We start from the raw sequence: 20,952 nt of genomic DNA, 5'->3' as shown, positions 1-20,952 counted from the left end.
TAATTTTGATAAATATGTACATGTTTCATATCCGGCACATGCATCACAATATGTACATCTTAACATTATTTTTGCTGTAGCCACATTGGTAGATTTCCCTTGGTCTAGAAGAAGCAGACTTGAAGCTAAAAAGGGCACAGTTTTTCAACAGAATGGATAAAATGGTGCAGAGTAGATTCACCTAACTACTGATATCTTCAATAAAATAAAATACTTTGGACAAAATCAAATATGTTTATGTTGTATCTGTCATAAAGTTTTGAAATATAATTAATGTTAAACTCCCTATATCACCTCAAACTAAAACAGTGTTTTGTTTTGTTTTTTAAGTCTGCACGAAAGATCTAATTAGGTCTTACCTAATGTTAATTTTAATACACACATAGTTTAATGTCGACTCTTAAACACGGTATTAGTACGGTAATAGGATTTCTGAACAATACTAATAATAATGAGTCTCAAAACGTGATTTCACGATTCACGATGACAAACCGGCTCACATCTTTCTTCGAGCCCATCTGTGCCAACTTTGTGTTGGACAAGAGACAAGAGTTCTTTTTGAATAGGGCTTTAAGGACACTTGTTTTATTAAGCAGCTGAATAGTTTGTTTTTGTATGTTATGTTTCGTAAAAGGATTTATTGCAGAAAGGATACCTGAAATGTATATTTGGCTCTTGCGCAATGCATTTCCGTCCCCATGTTTTCGTGCTGTAGTGTTACCGCACTCACTGCTTTGGTGTGTATAAATACAGTTAACTAAATTTGGTTGCATTTAGCAATTTTGATTTTCGCTCTGTATTGCTGGATACTACGATTTTTTTATTCGTATAACACAATTTACATATCCGTTATTTGTCAAAGCGTTAATTTATATTCCATTAGGATAAAATAGAATTTTCGGTCGAATTTTCTTTCACCAAAACAACCTTAAAATATAATTTACAAATCTTGCATTTCTTAGATTATCAAATAATATAAAACATCATCAAGATATGTAAATTTGTTTCATCCTGTTCCTGTTAATAATGTAAAATAATAATAATAATAACAATAAAAAACTTCTAAATGCTTGATTGGTTAATGTTCAAATGTTTTTCGCGTGCATGAGTCGATTCTTTTTAATGATTCAACTGAACACAAACCGGATGTGAATGATTCGGTCAGATCTGTTCTCGAGTCAACAACTCACTCGTTAAACCGAGAACCTTGTCTATTGAACATTTCGAGGGAATTGAGGATTTGACTGATAATAATTTATACGTATATCTATAATTTACGTAACTTGGACGCGTGAAATCAGAATAAAAACACTTTTAACATTCAAAAACGTAACAGAAGCATAAGGTGCCTTATGAAACGTTTTGTCACGCTGGGCGTTTATGGACCACGTAGTGTCATGGCGTAAAAAGAATCACCGAATCGTGTTTTTGAACCGACACTTTGATCGGAACTGTTCGAAAGAAACGATTCCTCTAAATGAGTCGGATTTCCCATAACCAGCGCGCGCACGGTCCCGTGTGAGTAGCGCGAAGAGCTCGTTTCTCCTCCCACGCGCCTGGAACGTCTGTACGTTTTCACGCATGCGCGGCAGGATTTATGTCAAGGCACAAAAGTGGCGCTCTATCGTATCCAGCTCTACTCCGGTAAGAATTTATCTGGCGTTTTGATGCAGAACTGCGCGTAATTGGACAAAGTTTTCACAACTATGTCCGCGGCGGAGCTCAAGCTGAGGAAACCATCTGGGTCACCTGTGTTTGTACGAGAGGGTAATTTAACGTGCAATTTTACCCCGCCTGAGATTTCCCCCCTCCGCCGTGGCAGGGTGCTGTTGCCTATGCTCTCGCACATTGTTTCGCTCGCTCTCTAATGGCGGACATGAGGCAGTGCTACCCGCTGACTGAAGGGGGCAAGTGTTTTACCAATTAGTAAATATCGCTTGTTTTTGATGCTGAATACTAAATGTGCTTTTAGCCTATAGTTAAATGGACAAGCTTAGAATATGCAGTGAAACATTTGTGGCTAGTCACCTATAGGCGTTATAGTTGATGTTTCTTAACAGTATAGCGCCCCAGCAGGGCACCACGTGTATTGCCTTTTGATTACCAGGGGTAAACGCTCTTGGGTAACTTCAATTAAACCTTCACTCAAGAGTAACACCAGCAAGAAAACTCGGTTCTCGTAGAAATCTTAAAGGGAGTCATAAATATAAGCAAAAATGGACATATTTTCTGTATTAATGTGCTAAAAGTGTTTTCTATGGCTGTAATCGCAAGATTCGCAATTGGTCGCAGTGTTCTATTTGTGTTATTACTCACAAAATGCGTGCCCTTACGCATCTATTCGAATACGTGAAATTCAAATGTATTTTCCCTCCAATTTTCTCGAGGGGATTATTTGGCGATAACTACTTCTGACAATTTTTTTTTCATTAAAATAACAATGGCGCAGTCTCGAAGGCTCTCCTCCCTCCAGTTCGCCGCTAATCCAATGGCTGCATGCGCCGGAGAGGCCAGGGGTGGGTGCACAAGCGGCACATGGGCCGGGGGTTTTGCGTGAAAAGAGACGGTTGAGGTAGATTGAGAGGCTCCTCCCGCTTGGGGGTCTCGCCTAGCAAGTTTGCGGCCCCGTTGGCCTTTGAGTTTCCTGAATATAATGAAAGCCTATGAAGCTTAGCGTGTTGACGTCGTCAGACGGTTGCCTTGACAGCGCACGGATCGCGGTCGGACGAGTGTGTTTGGATACGGAGGGTCCGGAGTCAAGGGCACGGCCTAGGGGTAAATGGTAGGAATAGCCCCCCAAATGAATTGATTATGTTGATAATTTACACAATTAGTGCAAAAGAAGTGTAGCTCTATGGGGCCATGCAACTGCGATGCGTTTTAGTGGGGACCTTTGGAAAACAGTTGCGTTGTTGCTCAGAATGCAGACTTGGCACGGGCATGGCGCATATGCATGTGATTATATCTCGTCTGAGAGGTGGATCAGTAACACTTTCCTCTCTCCAGCATCACGATCATGACATCAGCCTGTGGGAAAGCCCAGAGATTCAAAATGCTAACTTGTTTGTCACATCTATTTGAGCAGTGTTTTTGTATGTGCTGCTTGGCATTGCCTCTATAAGGAGTCTGTGCCGGCATTGCATCAACATTAGGATCTCCGCTGAAATGAGGCATTCAGTGACGAAGCCTGAGAATTTAGGGAGATACACTCCAAGCTCTGCATTGCAGTCAGATGTATTAAAGTTAAACCAAAAGTCTTTACAATGGATGGATTATCATAGCACATACAGATTTCCAAATGCAAAATTGTAGCACATTGATTTTTGTGTTCTACTGTGCATTATGGAGACTAAACTGTTGCAATCTACATTTGTCATCACTTTCTTCAGAGAGACCGAAAGATTCGATGCCAATATGTTTATTTTTTTATTTTTTTTATTGCACTTTAAAATAAATGTTGATTGACATTGATTTCATTTTTATCTGACAACAAAGATGGTAAAATGGTGTTTGTTGAGCTCTATGTGGAAAGCCTAAGCAGGACATGTGAGTTACTTTTCATTTACTGGCCTGTGAGTAATTTGGGTTGCTTAGTGATGATCATTTTATGATTATGGTCATGGATACTTGGCTCAATGGTTAATTTGAAGTTTTAAAAAACATGAATACTATTAATAATGATAATAATGTGATTGTTCAAAATATTGTTCCATCTTGCATTTCAGAATTTAAAGTTCCAAATAATTTTTACTTTATTGTTTTTCCATAATTGGAAGTTCTTAAATCATTTATAATAATTTGCTATTCCAAATTGTTCACTTTCTAGCTTTTTGGAATTAAAAACTCCAAATCTACATTTTCAAATAATTTTCACTTTATTGCATATATGAATTTGAAGTTCCACATTGTTTTCACATTCTTACATTTAGAATTTAAACTTCTAACCACTTATTTTAGACATCCTTTGTTGTAATTTGATCTTGTTATAACAAAATGAGACTGACTAGTCTGTAGCCGGATTGGTCATATTTTGTTTGATCTTTACGAAATAAAGGGATTATTAATCAGCAAGCCAATTTTTTTTTTCTATTCATCATTCATGGCTCTTTTTTTGCTTCCTCGGGTAATTGTTGAACTCATTGTATTTGTGTCAACAGGTGGTTACCCAAGCAATGGATGGAGATTTGGAAGCCAGGGCAGATGTTGAGGAGGCAGGTACAGTCACCGGGGAGGAGGAGGAGGGGGAAGGACATATGGAAACCACACCCAGAACAGAGCAGACTCCATCTGCAGAAGAGCCACAGACAGTACCAGACCTGCCCAAGGCCTCAGAAGACAATGATGATGATGTAGTATTGGTGGAAGAGCCTCCTGTTCACTCTCAGGGGAGAGTCCAGCCCCCCAGTCCCACACCTGCAGATACCCTCACTGCTGCCAAAGACTGTGCGGAGTCGTCGACCACAGCAATAGCTTCCTCAAAGGCGCCCAGTCCTCCTGCCTCTGCAGCTACGGCCAAAAGCCAGAGCGAGCCAATTGTTATCGACGATGAGGAAGATTCGGAGCTCAAGGTTGCTGCTGCTTCCTCATTGCTGCCTCCAGAGGCCAAGAATGTCCTGAGCAGCACGGAGCCTGACTCTGAAATCAAAATCTCTAGCGTTACCACGCTGGGAACAGACTCTTCGGGGGTTGACATGGCAACTTCAACAGCTACGCCACTGGTGTTGTGTGCTCAAGAGGATATAAACCTCATGATCACGAACGTGACATCGCTGAAAGGCGAGGGCGGTCCAGCGGCCGCCGGGTTGGATGGTTTGGAGGGAGCTGAGAATGGTCTGCAGATCAGCAGTTCATTCAGCCTGAACCCAGAGGCCCAGCAGAACCAGGGTACAGCCAGCAGACCTTCACCCACTTTCAACCCGGGACGCATCGGTGCTGCAAGCCAGCCTGTGCAGAATGGAGAAACAGGGACACACCAAAGATCTGGTAATTCATCCTCATGTATCTGCTTTGTCATCCTTTGCACAAAATACATGTACTGTGGCCCTATGAAATGTTATATTTTTTCCCCAAATTATTTTTTTTCTGTTTAAATTTTTCTGCATGAATTTTTTTTCCTCTAAGCTCTGTTTTAATGGTTTAATTAGATTTTATTAATCAAAAAACATGTCTAATTAATTAAAATCATGAAACTTACTATATTAAACAACAATTGATTAAAAATTCAAGTAAAAATGAAGTTGTTTAAAATCACTGTGTTACATAAGCAGTGACTGATCTTTTCTTTCGTATTGTGTAAACAGTGTTACTGTATTTTGAATAAGGAAAAATATGGGACAGGTACTTGGTCCTATACATCGGTTGTTGATTGGTTTTTGAGATGGGTGTTCCACTTAAAAATGGATGCAGATGAGCACAAGCTTGTAGGCAAGCTCCTTTATACATGATCAGAAGAGAAGTGTGTTTTCAAAGGTCCAGTTATGACATTTTGATTAAACAATTAGGTCAGAAAAAAATAAATGAAACGTATGCTGATGAATTTATAGATGAAATCTGTAATATGCATTTAGAAAATGAATCCATTCATGTGCTTATTTTACTGTAGTGTATGGTTGTATTTTTTGTTACCAAGATTCACAAACCAGAAGGTTTTGTGGTGGTCTTGTCATAACATGAGATTTAAATCCTTTTTTGCTTCTTTAGATTCATGGATCTCCCAGTCAGCCTCTTTTCCCCGTAACCAGAAGCAGCCTGGAGTGGATTCGCCATCTCCTGCAGCTCCTCTTCCCAAACCACCCTGCCAGTCGTCCTCAGGATCCCAGCAGCCGCAACGCACCATGAAAGTCACATGCGCCAACTGTAAGAAGCCTTTGAAGAAAGGCCAGACTGCGTACCAGCGCAAGGGCTCGTCCCACCTGTTCTGTTCGACAACCTGCCTGTCTGCCTTCTCCCACAAACCAGCTCCCAAGAAGAGCTGTACTATGTGCAAGAAGTACGACTTTTAAAATGAGTTTGAGAAAGTGCCAACTTAACCACTCTTGTTTGTACAAACTCAGTTTGATGTTTGTTTTCTCTCTCTCTCTCATTCTCTTTTGTCTTTCATTTTTCTCCCAATCAGAGACATTACCAATATGAAAGGTGGCACCATAGTGGCCCAGGTGGACTCCAGTGAATCATTTCAGGAGTTCTGTAGCACAGGCTGCTTGGCAGCTTATGAAAACAAACAGAATCCTCAAAAGAACCAGCTCAAAACAAAGTGCACCGTCTGTGGAAAGCTCACTGAGGTCAGACGATTTACATTCTGCTATACTTTTGATTTTATATGAATTTCTCATACAGTCATATTATCCAGCTGCAAACTATATGCCGTGTCTCCACCGAAATTACCCAGAACACCTGTACCAGGGACTTTTTTTCCCCGGGAACTATTTTCCCCCAGACCTGTTGCTTTCTACGTTTCCACTGCAGTCTAAAGTACCATGAAGATTAATCAACTAGTCTGGTGACGTAGGTCTGTGCGCGTTTCTAATTACAAAGTACACAAATTTCAACTTGCATCCTCGATAGTTCAAACTTTGCGCATTCAACTCGGGAGTGTGATGTGTGCGACAACGCAAATCTGGTAATTCTGCAAACATCAAGGTACTTGATAACATCAGTCAGCTCTCCTTGGCTACAGCAATTTTCCTCAATGTACTTTTTACAAAAAAATCAGGTAATCAATTTTTGATCAGGTGAAATCAGGTATCAAATACCAATGCCTCCTTTCATTTTCATTTAAACGAAATAATAGTTGCAGAAATTTACTTATTTCAGGGAAATGTGTATATATCCAGCATATAGATATATTTAACATAAAGATAAATTGAATCAGACCAAAGATTACCTGTTGGATTGACCCCAAAAAATATATATTTTATGTTTAACCACTAAAGAGACATCCGAGCCAGCTGCACACATCAGAAGGTCTAGCAGAGGTGAGGCTGGTTCTCGGCGGATACATGAGGACTGAGCTCACGTCTCCGAAATCAGCGAAACACAACTTTATAAATAAACCACAGATTTGAGTTTAAAACAACTACATTACAACTACACCTGAAATACTTTTAAAACTAAATTTCATGACACAATAACAATAATATTTCATGCATGTTTAGCGCCCAAGTCCCGCCCCCGAAAGTTCCGGACCTTTGAAATTGTACTACCTCACAAACAGGGACCTTCTGAGGGGCAATTGTTTTTATCCGGAACTTTATTTAGTTCCTGGTTCCTGCGGTGGAAACACACAAAGTATCAGGCCAAAGTCCCTAGTTCCTGGGTAAAGTTCCTTCGGTGAAAACAGTGCTTATGTCTGCAAAGTATTTCCCTTGATTTTGTCAAACATTTGTTTGACTTACAGATATCTTCTATAAGAAATATTGTTTAGCCTGGTTTAGCTTATAAGATGTTAAGCAGATTGCCAATTCAGAAATCCAGGGGCCTGTACCATGAAGCTGGCTAGCCAGGTATGTTTTAGTTTAGTTTGCACCAATCCTGGGTTTTAGGTACCATGAAAGTGGCTTGGCTTTTAGTGGTGTTGGAGATCTCAAACTGAAATTTGACCAATCAGCTTAAAGCAAAGTGACACATCATTGACACAATAAAGCCACTCCCTCAGTTTCTCTTACTCCAAATTAAACCACTCTACATAATAAAACATTTTTAAAGATAGAATTGTTTGATTTTCAGAGGTGATTCTTTTTTTTATCATTATTTGGTGTGATTTATATATTTGTTATTCCCTTAATCCATTACACAACATAGATTAGTTTAATGGTAATTATTAAGCTTTTATTTTTTATTAATATAAACATAGATAATATGAAACATACGTAATTAAGTTTTAAAATCAATAACTTTAAACATGACTACATATGAGTTTAGATTAAGTGTTTTATACCTATAAATATGATCAACTCCATAAACTAACTTCACCACTTTAACTTGCACTCATATGGCAAGATGTTTTCTTTAAGTTTCCCTCTTAAATGGAAAGATCATGTAAATGTGTTTAAATTCTTTATCTTGTTCAATCTTTAAATTTTTGGTAGTGAATCTCTCACAAGAAGTAAATCACAATTTCAAGGCATGTATATTGGCTGTGTGTATGAATCATATTTCAAAACTGTTTGAATGTATTTATTTAGTGTCTTAATGAAGTTGGCAGTGAATGAACATTTGTCTGTTTCCTAAATGTTACAGATTTTTTTTAATTTAAATTTTGTTTTGAACCTGTAATGTCATGACTGGACCTCTGTTTGAAAATGACAGATCATTATAATTACTTAAACCATGCTCTTACAATCATCTGAAATGCCCACATCTCCAAAGAACAACCGAGTGTTTGTGCACCCCTTTATTTTTTTATAATAGTAATGGTAATGTGCCTGTACCCTGTAATTTACAAATCCTACTAGGAAAGCTTTTATCATTAATAATTAATCTTGTTAAATGTAGTGGTTGTCTGATATTGTTTTTTTTTGACTGCCTATATCTTGGAAAGCAGGAGGTTGTTATAACTGATATAATTATTTGTATTATTTTATATTTAAGAAATTTGAAACCATAGTAATGGTAAAAAAGTAAAAAATAAATGTAAAAAATAAACATACTTTAGATGACAACGTATTTTTTCACAAATACATAAATATTTAATAAAAGTATAATTAAAAAGAAAGTAAACATTGTAACCAACAGGGCACTCAATATTTTGGGAAGTTTGTGTGCATTGGGAATCATATTTTTCAAATAAAGCCAGGGTAACTCTCATTTAACATACAGAGCACAGTGAAAATGACATGAATATTACAGTGGGCAGATGCATAAAGCGTAGCATAATTTTAAATCACGAGTTTAAAGTTTAAAACGTTCAATTCACATGGACCGAATCTCACGCAGTGAATACGTGATCATTCTGGATAAAAATGCACACTTCACAAGATCACACAGCTGGATTCGATTAAGTTTGCTGAGTTTGTAAAATTAAATATTCATTAGCAAAGATTTGTATAAATTATATAAATGCTTATTTGCTGACGACAAACAACAAAGTATTATAATGTTTGCCTTTCCATTACTAATAATATAAAGGCAATCATTATAATACTTTATGTATACATTAACTCCTTTGTTTAACCGTTCTATCTGATTATTGGACTTCTATCTGTATTAGACAGAACTGTTAACTACGACAGTAAACGAGAGGGTGTGAGCACTGTGTGAGCTCAGGGGCTGCCTTTCTCAGTGCCGTCAAAATAAAGGTCTGGTACCACATTGGCCAAGTGGAAAAACTTATCGGCTCATGCCGATATTTGAAAAAAAGCCAAATATTGACCGATATATTGGCCTTGCCGATATGTGTTGACCGCTAGTTACATGGTGTTCGTCTAGTAGGCCTAACATAAGAGCTGCACCGGTGATGGCTGAATGGCAGACATTGTGAACTGGGTGATGATAGTGAATTAATGAATTCTATGGTGAAGGCTCACTTAAATATTTTTTATTTAAATATTAAATGACTGTGACATGATAGTGCTGGATTATTATAAAGTCAGCTAGGTTGTGTATGCTGCAAATGATGCAGTCTGCTTTATCCTGATGGTATTATGTAGATAAATTTGTTGTTTATATTGTATTAGAGCTTGTTCGCCTAAACAAGTTTTAATCACAGTAGAGCACTGGACTCTTGCATTTGGATATGCTTCCATTAAGGAAGGAAGCTCAGAATCAGTGCACATTCAATGCATCTGTAATACAAGTTCATTGTGCCTGGATGAAAAACCCAAGTACTGTCATTTTCACCCACTTTTCATTGGTGTCCATTGTTGAATATCATTTTTGAGCACTATCAAGCCTCCAGCCTTGTAGCCACGGATACTGCCATCATTGACTGTATTTATGGTGTATCCATGCTGATCACCTTGGTGAACACAGCAGTGAACATTACACCAATTTAGTAGTCAATGTGTTGATTTTATAATGTTATGCAAATCTATTACTTAATAGAATACAATGCATTTTTTTATTTATCTAAGATAATTTTTTTAATGTATCTTTTTGTATCTTCTCCAGATTCGACATGAGGTGAGCTTTAAGAATGTGACCCACAAGATCTGCAGTGACGCGTGCTTTAATCGTTACCGTATGGCTAACGGGCTCATCATGAACTGCTGCGAACAGTGTGGGAACTACCTGCCTAGTCGTGCAACAGCAAACCACTTTTTACTCATCGATGGTCAGCAGAAACGCTTTTGCTGTCAAAATTGCATCAGGGACTATAAACAGGTCAGTGTTTGTGTTTAGTTCACATCTCACAGTGATGTCTGTTAGCACGCTTTAGTAGTAAAAATCCAATTGCTACAATAACTCTATATATATATATATTTTTTTTTTTACTCAATACTGTAGTATTAATATTTATAGCAATCCGAATGTCTTCACTTTGTACTCAGATGCATGTTGTAAGTGAGCTGAACTCAGAGCAGAGATGCGTTTGTGTGGAGCAGCTCTGGGACGCTGGCTCATGAGCTGCACACATGTAAATGAACACAGTGGAGCGATTCACTCTGGAAAACGCAGCATCTTTTTTAATTAAATCCCAGGCTTTGTGACTTGATTATTTCACTAAGCCATTTTACCATTTCGATTTTATTTTGATCAATCGTACAGATCTAGTTTTGATGATGTGTTTTAGTGATTACTCTAAATTATTATTATAATTATTATTATTTTTATTTATTTTTTACCACAGACTCATGGGAAGATAGTGCAGTGTAGTGGCTGTAAGGTGATGTGCAGATCATTTGATGCCACTCAGTGTATTGGGTCAAATGGAGCCATGGAGTCTTACTGCACCACAGCCTGTATGACAAAGAGCAAATTTGCAGCTGCTGCACAGAGTGAGTAGATAATCACAACCCAGAGCTAATGCTGTCACTCTCACTTCATGGGTGCCATACGGCCTACTTTTGTGTTCTCCTAATGCCTACATTTGATGTGGTTTCATAACATGTTGAATATGCAAAATGTTGTCCTTATTTGTTGTGCAGTGCGTAAAGTGTACATAATGTCGATATTAGATCATTTCGCAGGGAATTTGATTCCTGCTTTAAGACTTGTACCTATTACAAACTCTGAGTCAGAGATTTGAGGTCAGGAGAACGGAGTATCTGTTATAAATGTCAGCTCATGTTTGATCTTGTTTGTATTTGTAGATTCTGAGCCCTCGTGCCACTTCTGTAAGAGAAATGCATTACCTCAGTACCAGGCAACTCTACCTGAAGGGAAGGTTTTGAGTTTCTGCAGTTCACAGTGTGTCACCAAGTTCCAGGTACTTCAGTTGCCTTTATTTCTGTAGAACCTTGAGTAGAAGAACTCAAGCTAGTAAATGCATTATTAAATCATAGGAATGTCTAAGTACAAAATGGTAATGTTCTTCTGGTGGCTTTATTAACCAAATGTCCCCTGCAGAATGCCACAATCCAAACATCAGCCAATGGGCAACTTCCTGCTTCAGCTTCTGAGAACATCCAGCTGAAATGTAACTACTGTCATGGTTCCTTCAACCTGAAGCCAGAGATTCTGGAGTGGGAGGTGAGATATCACACATACATTTCAACTAGCCCATTTAGCTTTTTAGATGTCAACCTTTAAATGAGTATTTCCCTCCAAATTAATTCAAAATCACTTTACAGATCATACAACAACATGGGATCACCATAAAAGTGCAAAAAAAGCATAAAAGACTTGAAAGATTTGGATGCAGAGGACACAGAAGTCCTATCTAAGCACTATTAAAGTAGTCCAAGTAAATGTAGTTGATGTTGATTGATATTATGGTGTAATTAATTTTTGGACAAACTGTTCTTTTAAAGGATTTGAGTAGCCTAAGATTGAAGTGTGATTATATCTGATCCCTGCAGGATAAGGTGTATCAGTTCTGCAGTAAGACCTGTTGTGAGGACTACAAGAAGCTCCACTGCATAGTGACGCTCTGCGAATACTGCCAGGAAGAGAAGACTCTGCATGAGACTGTGAAGTTTTCGGGTGTGAAAAAACCCTTTTGTAGTGAAGGTCATTATTCTGTTCTGAATTTGTGTCAGAGTTTAACCGTACATTGTCCTGTGATTAAATCTACTGCTGTTCACATCATGACATGTTGTGATTTTATCTTTTGGGTATGACGGACAATATTCTAGTGAATTTGGTATATTAAACTTTACTACATTCATCCGTCATGACAGGAGTGATATTTCAGGCAGTGTTTTTCTCGCTCTGCAGGTTGTAAGTTACTGTTCAAGCAGGATTTCGCCAGGCGTCTGGGCCTGAAGTGTGTCACTTGCAACCACTGCACCCAGATGTGTAAGAAATCTCTTACCAAACAAATAGACGGAGTCAGCAGGGACTTCTGCAGTGAGATGTGTGCTAAAAAGTTTCACGACTGGTACTACAAGGTACATTTATGTTCTTTTGATCATAACTTTAGGATCATGTGATCAAGGCCTGGTTAAACCCACTCATTAAATGTGTGTCTATTATGAAGGATTACCTTGTATGTTATCAGAGATCCTGATTTTATATATATATATATATATATATATATATATATATATATATATATATATATATATATATATATATATATATACTATTTCTTGTTATATTATTGGATGTAATCATCTGTGCTGCAGTACTTTGTAATCCCTGCATTTCCATGTCCACTAGGCGGCGCGCTGTGACTGCTGTAAGGTACAGGGGAACCTGACAGAGTCTGTGCAGTGGCGTGCAGAGATGAAGCATTTCTGTGACCAGCAGTGTCTTTTGCGCTTCTACTGCCAACAGAACGAGCCCAACATGGCCACGCAGAAAGGCCCAGAAAACACAGCTTTAGGTACAGTTTAAAACCCGCTGCAGATATACGTGTCTGAATCATGCTCTCATGTTTACAATGAAATCCTTTGGTCCATTTACAGGGATTGGAGGAGCAACCCAAGCATCTAAGATGGTGAGGGTGCTGTCAGTTCTGACTGAATCATTGTTAAACACAAGAAGCTACAAATTGGCATGTTGCGTAGTCGTTTGGATTAACTCTAGTCCATTCTTATTGTGACTGTTGCAGTTGTTTACTCAGGGGCCTGTATCGTATGCTGGGGGAGGGATCCTGAAGGATGTGAAAAATAAAGCTGTGCTCTGTAAGCCCCTCACAATGACCAAGGCCACCTACTGCAAACCCCACATGCAGAGCAAACTACTGCAGACAGGTGAGCACCTTCTGCTCTGTGATAGTAAAACTGCACAAACTTTTTCTGGAAAAGATGGAGGTTTATGTGCTTCTGTCTTTGCTAATCTTCCTCAGATGAGGCAGGTGTGGAGGGCTCAGGAAAGGAGTACGTACCTGTTCCAGTCCCTGTTCCCGTTTACGTCCCAGTTCCCATGAACCTCTATGCTCAGGCCACGCCCACTCCTATTGCAATACCTGTACCGGTAAGAGCTCGCTCACTGAATCAAAGTGTCAAATTGTTTGTGATGGCAATATTTTTAGATTCATGTACATGTAGTTTCAGTTGAAAACAGTACAATTCATAGTCAAGTCGATTCATGAAAATGGTTCGTACTGTGCATATAATATTATTTTATTAATTCATGTTTTTCTTTTTATTAGTTTAAATTAAATTGATTATAAATAAAATAGTTTAATTATAACTTGTATTGCATTTTGTCTCTTTTTATACATTCATATTTAATTGATGTGTTTTATTTTTCTAATTATATATTTTATTTTATTTTACTCAAACATGAGAATGTTCTGAAAATACATAATGGCTACATGCCTTACCTCACAGAAATGACCTTCATTGCCTCAGTGTTTTGGTATTTTCAGGTGCCTGTGCCAGTGTTTCTACCAACCACGCTGCAGAACGCTGAGCAGATTTTGAAGACCATCAGTGAGCTCAAAGCCAAAGTCCCCTCTGACCCTCTGGAAGCTGATCTAATAGCGATGGCTGAAGTGATTGGACAAGATGACAAACCCAAATGCTCAAGTAAGAACATGTTAGAAGCGGTCTACCTTTGACAGACTGAAGATGGACTCTACTTGTGTTTGTTACATCACTGCCTTCATCTCAGCAATTAGCTACTGTTGGTTGTCATTTCCCAGCTTTGTGACACTCTCTAGTGTCAGTTTTACCCTTCTACTCTCAGAAGCCTGTGGTTCCCCTCCATTCACACTGCAACATTTTGAAATGATACATTTGTAAATCCCAAAATCCCCTCTCTATTTTTAGACATCAAATGTGAAAAGAACAGTGGAGAAGTGAAGATAGAAAGTGTAAAACATGAAAATGGCAGTGGCAGCTCAGAAGAGGAGGAGGAGGAAGAAGACAAGTATGAACCAGATTTGGATCTGGAGAAGGACCTGCCTCTTGGTACATTGACGCTAAAAGAATTAGCATTTTATTGCAAAAGATTAATGATCTTTTTATAATATTTTGCCTTTTGCTATCTTGACAATGCCTACGTTAAATAGTAAAAGTATATTTCTCTGTTAAACTCTCAGTAACCATACATAGTAAAGAAGTGTTGCTGTGGTGTGTTTCAGCATCAGAGCCCATCCTGGTTGAGAGTCTGGATACAGACACACTTTTCTCATTGCCTCCAGTCCTGTCTGAGGAGAAAGAGAAGACGCCTCGGCCCAGAACCAGGAGGAGGGTAATGAACACATCTACCCCTATATCACTGCATCAATGCTGTCCTGTGATTAGAAAACCATTTGCTGTTCACATGCTGATGTGTCATGATTGTTGAGGTTCTATATGAGGCTTGTGGCGTCACAGAGGGTGATTGTTAACAATGATTTGTGTGTATGCTGATGTTTCTGATTTACTGTTGCTGCAGGGCCAGAAGAGACGGGCAGTAGAGGAAGAGTCTTCATCCTCATTATCCTCGTCACCAACCTCAGCTGCAGACAGCTCTTTCTCCTTGAGCACCAGATACGGCTTAAATGCATGGAGGAGATGGGCCACATCTGAAGCCTCACCGTCCAGCCAGTCCAAAGGAAAGGAGAGGAAACAAGGTATCAATGATCTTCTTACTAACTTTAATGAGTTAATAATTCAGTTTGATTTGTAAATTGTAATGCCAGATGGACCCAGAGCTATTTTCAAGCTTGGATGGTTTGTTGAGAGACTTTTGTTTGGTTTGAATGTGCTCAATGATTATAACTTCACTGCTGTTCACATTCTGAAACAGTTTTGTTGATCTCTTTTGAGTTATGAGGGCACTTTTTTCCGAATTGAACATCAGACTTGTAAAAACAGGCTTTATATTGCAACAAATTGTATTATTTGGGATGCATTATCTTTTTTGTCCTTTTAAGGGGTCCTTTATCATGATTGTGTAAACAAGCATTTAAAAAATCCTCAAGATAATCTTAAGTGTTTCTGTATGCTGTACTGGTGATGTTGTTTAAGGTGTTTTTTTTTTGTGTATGTTTGTGTCTGTTAAACAGTTAGTCTCCTGTCTCTGAGCCCAGCCGAGCTGAATCAGTCTTTATCTCACTTTGTCAAAGAAGTGCGTCGGCCCAGTGGGGAGCGCTATACTCCAGACAGTCTCCTTTACCTCTGTCTCGGCATCCAGAAGGTGAAACTGTCTACAGCTTTTGTTTACATGATTGTTGTCCATTAAAACTGTAAATGAGGATCCTTCGAGAGCAGATCCTCTTGATAAATGTATGGAGTAAACATTGAAATGTTGCACTTTTTAGTAAACCCCTGCATTTAAAATAAATGAATGCTTTGCTTATAAAAATCTAATATAAATCCGTAAATAGTCATTATATGCAGGCTTTTCTCCAGAGTAGGGCTATACCATTTTTGTTGAAAAAATACATTTAAAAATAAAACGCTAAAATCTACAATCTATCATTTTAAATTCTAAACTACTACTAAAACTAAAATAAATTAAGAATTACAACATTAGTGTACAGTATGAACATTTACATTAATTTTAAGGATTGCTCAAATTTAATTTATTAAAATAGTGATTTTAAAGACACAATTTTAGAAGTATTAGATGATAAAGAATGTAAATGTAAAAATAAGTGTGAGCACAAAACCAGATTTCCAGGTGCTCTCATAAGAACCAGACAAGAAAAGCTTATGTGCACCTCTGCTAATATTCCACCAATATATTGGGTATCCAAACATCTTACTCCAGTTCAACATTAAAGTTCCTACCAATTGAAAAGGAGAACTAGAGGGTCCATGATTAAGTACTTAAGCTGTATTTAAAACTAAACTCTAATGCAAACTAGGTCTTCGCTTGAGCTGTCCTGGTCTAAGCAGTATCCAGTGATTATATCATTTGCTGTTCACATCCTGAAACATGCTGTTGATGCTTTTGCTATGAGGATACATCAGACTGCTTATTGGAGACTGACCAGTCACCTGTTATTAAAAGCATTTGTCTTGCAATCACAGTGTTGTATTGTTTTTGTTCGAATATTTTGTTTTGTAGCATTTACAAGATAAAGGAAGGACGGATGACCTCTTTGGTGACCCACAGTACCACATGTTTGGGGATGAACTGAACAAGCTCCTCAAAGACTGGCAACCCAGTGTCCTTCCTGATGGTAGAAGCACTAATATGTTTAAAAGTGTGAAGAGATTCAAGTAATGTGACTGACGTTTTGAAATGTCCAGTGATTTTAACTTGCTGTTCACATTCTGAAGTGCTGCTGACTCAATCCAACTATGAGGACATTTCACATAAATTATCTTTCTTTAGCATGATTTTGAATGTTGTCTAACTTTGTTTCTGATTCTAAATACCAGTTTGTAACTGTGAGTGGTTTTCTGTTGAGGTTCTCGGTGGGGTCGTGTTGAAGAGCAGCATCTCTGGAGCAGTGGGCAGATTGGGGAGCAGACGCCCTCTGTCCTGCTGAGATCTCTCCTTTATCTCAACACCAAATATTTTGGTCTTCGCACCACTGAACAGCACTTACGCCTCTCGTTTGGAAATGTCTACGGCCCAAGCAGTTCCAAAGCGCACAGCCACGAGACCACCGTCTGTATACGCATCCCCTCCATCTCACAGGAGCAGCACGGTGTGTTCATCTGAAGCATAAATGGCATCATTCAGACATTATTCATAAGTATTGCTTTTATTCTGCAACCTATTTTTATTGTCATGCTTTTGTGGATAGTAATACATTTCTGTTTGAACTGTTTTGTATGTTCTGTATTCGATGATGAACCTTGTCTCTTTTTCCATAGAGCAATCAGGAAGTAAGAGGAGGCGGAAAGACGACTGTGACTCAAACTTTAAGACGGACAGTGATTCAGGAGGATCTGTTCACTGTCCTGTTAAGAAACATGAGTGCAGACTGTATGAGCTTTACCTTTCGAAGTGGTGAGTACTATATGTAAAAATGTATTGTGAAGAACTTGCATTTGAAGAACTTGATGTAAAAGATGTTTGCAGAGCCCCTGGCCAAGCACCAGCACTATTTTGGTTGGAAAGCGCAACCCAAGACCAGGGATGGAAATGAACTTTTTTTGGCCGGTGGATTTCAAAATCTACCAGCCACTCAAATGTTTTTACCAGCCACTTTCTTGTTTTTAACCAACAATATGTAACTGCATATGAAAATTAATACTATAAAATCTACAATACTTAAGCAGTTTATTTTATCTCAAGTCTCATGCAACCATTTTCGTACGCATTAATAATGTTGTATTTAATTCCAAAGGAAGGATTCACCAGTATAAGTGTGTTTTTTTTGCTGTTGTTGTTTTTTGTGGTTGAGGGAACATGTGGGGAAAAGTCCCGTTCAACACTGTATCAATGAAATTTTACGCTGTCGACAAACGAACGCATGGCGTTTTTAATACAGCGTTTTTACGCGTCTTGTCACACCAGAGCTGTCAAACATGTGTAGCGATACAATGTTGTTTCTACTAACAAAAATGAACAGTGTAACAACTTACTAGCCACAGAGCTAACTTCTGAAAAAGTTCCTGAGGACTGGAAATAAAACGCATCCCCCGGACAGCAGTTATTAGACACGCGACCGATAATACTGTTTGTTAGTTTGCTTATTATGCCATTAAAAACAATAAGATAAACACAAACTGTCCATATAATCTAAAATGTTGCAGAATGCTGGAGGAGAATGAATTTACCGGGGTTTGACAGAGACGTGACAGTATGTGGAAACTTGTGAGCGATAACAAATTCAACTCTTCATGCAATCTTGTATATCAAGAGTGCGTGCTATAAAACGTACTGTAAATAACCAACAAATATTTCACTCCACCAGCGGCACTAACTTCAGCTGCAAACACTGTATTTGGAACAACGCCGCGGTTTTGAGCCCGGTTTACACTGCCTTTCTCCACTGAGATGCTTTGGATGATGTTACACTTTATTGCGCGTTGTACACACACGGGCTGGGTGAAACATTAAGCTATTTTTATTTACCCGCCACGGTGGCCACTAGGTGAAGCGAGTTTACTCACCACAACACAAAATCACCCGCATTTGGCTGGTGGCAGGTGCTAATTTCCATCCCTGCCCAAGACCATGATTAGCTAATTCAAATTGTTCTGAACTAAGCAGTGTCCAATGATTATAACATTTGCTGTTCACATCCTGAAACATGGTGTTGACACTTGTAGTATGAGGACACATAAAACTGACTAGAAGGAGCTGTGCCTGTAATAATATCACATAAATTACTGTTCTCACTTCATTTTGTTATAATACTTTTAAATGTTTAAAACCTCTCAGCCAGCCTCTAAATATCATTTTGTTTGTTTGTTTGTTTGTTAGTTTTTTTTGGTCTGTGTTTTAAATTAGTCTTTTTGTTATCAGCCAGGTTTCTAATATCACTGAATCTCTGTTCCTGTAAATGGACCCAATGGGATCTGACATAATCTCTCTTCATCTTTTCCCAGCCCGGAGTCCGTGAGACAGAGGACAGATTTTTTGTACATGAAGCCAGAGGTCTCTGCTTCCTCGGACAGTCCACTGTGGTTCAGCTCGACGCCTTTAGAGAAGAGCACTCTGGCGAGGCTCCTGACTCGAGTGCTGCTGGTCAGAGATATCTATAAGGACAGCCAGCACGAAGAGGAGGGAGTCTAGAGGCTGATGCACTTAAGACTTCTTACTATACTGTCATGAGCATCACAGACGAGCTGCTTTTCATGTCACCCTGTCATTCTCCCTTTAAACACACTGATCCCAAAACTGCTAAGAGATGATGTCAGGATGGATTTTGATATTGGTTGGGATTATGCTGATTCGGATCAGTCTTCCCAAAGACCCTAACCCTGAGGAGTTGAGGTTTTCTTGAGAAACTTGACCTACAGGATGCTGCTTTCTTCTTCTCTCCACTCCCCAAAACACACCCTTTTCTTCAATTTGTTGGAAACTTTGTTTCATGTAGCATTACATGTGAGGCCACTGTGGTCTGAAAATATTCAGATAGAAGACAGGAACTTTGGTCCTATGAAGTAATGGATTCAAGGAGGCATTTTATTTTTTTATTTTTTTTCTTCCTGCCCAACCAAGCCTTCTAAAGATAACATTTATTTATTACTGTTGATTGACGTCTGTAGAAGAGAGAGTCAAAGATGTTCTAACGGCAGGGCAGGGTGTGTGTGTTGGATGCTGTGCCATGTGTGCAATTTCTCTGGCCTTCCATTAAGAGCATTAAATCCTGCTGCAGCCCTGGACCTTTTTGTGTGATCGGTATGAGTGTGTTTGTGAATGTACGTGTCTCTTTTTCCCTCCCCTTTCTTGTTGTTTTGGAGTGGATTGGACAGGAGTTAGTGCTGCGCTGCCAATACGTTACTGGCATTGAACCTTTAAGTGTGAACAATCAAGTATATGAAATTTGACTTTGAATTTCATCTGCAGCGTTACGCTGATTACACCGATAAGCAGAGACATGTTGTCAATGTTTAAACATTGTCTTAGAATTTGCTCTGTACCCTTCCTGGAGTCGAGAATAATTTGAAGGATGTGCGTGTGCACAAAACTCATTAAACATTATGTTCAAAAAATGTAGCTTATGCAAGAGTAAAAGTGATTTATTTATAATGCACAAAGTCGATGGGGTTTGCTTTCATGGTTTTTACGGTCATTTCCTTGACCTTTTTTTTACCAATAAATTACAAGCTAATTTCTTGGTTTCATAATGGTTTACCTTAAGACCCTTTTAAAAATCTGATTAATTAGAACCATGAAATGTGATTTTTCAGCTTGCCTTCCATTTTGAACTTAAAAGATGTGAGTGAAGATGTTTTGTGCTTGTTAAGCCAAGCTCATCATTAGGTGTATGGGGTTTTGAAAGTTATTACACTTTGGCACCTAATGCATCCTGCATAATTGTTTTTTTTTTTTTTTTAATGTAATTATTATTATTTTATTTTTTTTATTTTTTTTGCAGTGAACATCAACAATAACTTAAACCATGCAGCTTTAAGAAAAAGTTCATGGAGAGGTGAAAAGTTCCACTAGAGTAGTCCATGGAATCATTTGTAATACCTTTCAATATTTTGAATATTCTTCACATTTTAATATAACGAATGTAAAGTTATAAAAAAAAGTAGTGTCCAAAAAGTTATTCCAAAAGAATTTTCCCCCCTCCACAATTTGTTTAAGGTTTGTGAAGACATTCAGACAGGGGAACAAATAATATTTGCCTCAAAAAGAAAAAAAACTTTTTTTGAAATTGAGTTTTTCCCATATCAAAATGCTCTTTCCTATGACAGCACAATATACAGTGAGCTGTATATTGATCACCCTATCAAGCTGTTCAGAAGTTCATTAAAAGCCCATTCACACCAAGAACGATAACTACAACAATAACTCTATTAGCGTCTACACCGACGCATGGTAACATTCAGTTTATTA

General features: G+C 38.4%; 1 protein-coding gene across 2 annotated transcripts; it reads left to right on the top strand.

The window, feature by feature from the left end:
• The first annotated feature begins 1,524 nt into the window (after window positions 1-1,524).
• On the top strand, window positions 1,525-20,106 carry LOC113108784 (zinc finger MYM-type protein 2-like). Of its 2 annotated transcripts, none has more exons than XM_026272103.1 (23): window positions 1,525-1,644; window positions 4,158-4,983; window positions 5,701-5,989; window positions 6,116-6,281; window positions 10,108-10,320; window positions 10,787-10,934; window positions 11,250-11,365; window positions 11,506-11,628; window positions 11,958-12,108; window positions 12,316-12,488; window positions 12,760-12,925; window positions 13,008-13,039; window positions 13,166-13,295; window positions 13,391-13,518; window positions 13,916-14,075; window positions 14,319-14,459; window positions 14,633-14,742; window positions 14,929-15,106; window positions 15,542-15,672; window positions 16,549-16,663; window positions 16,895-17,137; window positions 17,307-17,442; window positions 18,990-20,106. In XM_026272103.1, exons 1-23 carry the CDS (start codon window positions 1,582-1,584, stop codon window positions 19,174-19,176), a joined length of 4,125 nt encoding a protein of 1,374 aa, XP_026127888.1. In that variant the 5' UTR covers window positions 1,525-1,581; the 3' UTR covers window positions 19,177-20,106. The 2 variants fall into 2 exon arrangements, with proteins under 2 accessions (XP_026127888.1, XP_026127887.1); XM_026272102.1 differs by having other exon boundaries at window positions 1,526-1,644; window positions 13,154-13,295.
• The last annotated feature ends 846 nt before the right edge of the window (window positions 20,107-20,952 follow it).

The sequence above is a fragment of the Carassius auratus genome, chromosome 9 (assembly GCF_003368295.1).
Source record: "Carassius auratus strain Wakin chromosome 9, ASM336829v1, whole genome shotgun sequence".
In the NCBI taxonomy this organism is placed as follows: Eukaryota; Metazoa; Chordata; class Actinopteri; order Cypriniformes; family Cyprinidae; genus Carassius; species Carassius auratus.
The sequence above is the reverse complement of the archived record's forward strand: the minus strand, read 5'-3'. Positions and strand labels throughout refer to the sequence as shown.

Bases quoted from the DNA above. Each gene is read 5' to 3' on its own strand.
- LOC113108784 (XM_026272102.1), top strand. From the start codon at position 1,582: ATGCGCGGCAGGATTTATGTCAAGGCACAAAAGTGGCGCTCTATCGTA. The intron at 4,984-5,700 runs GTAATTCATCCT...TTGCTTCTTTAG, and splicing joins AGGGACACACCAAAGATCTG to ATTCATGGATCTCCCAGTCA. The intron at 11,629-11,957 runs GTGAGATATCAC...TGATCCCTGCAG, and splicing joins CAGAGATTCTGGAGTGGGAG to GATAAGGTGTATCAGTTCTG.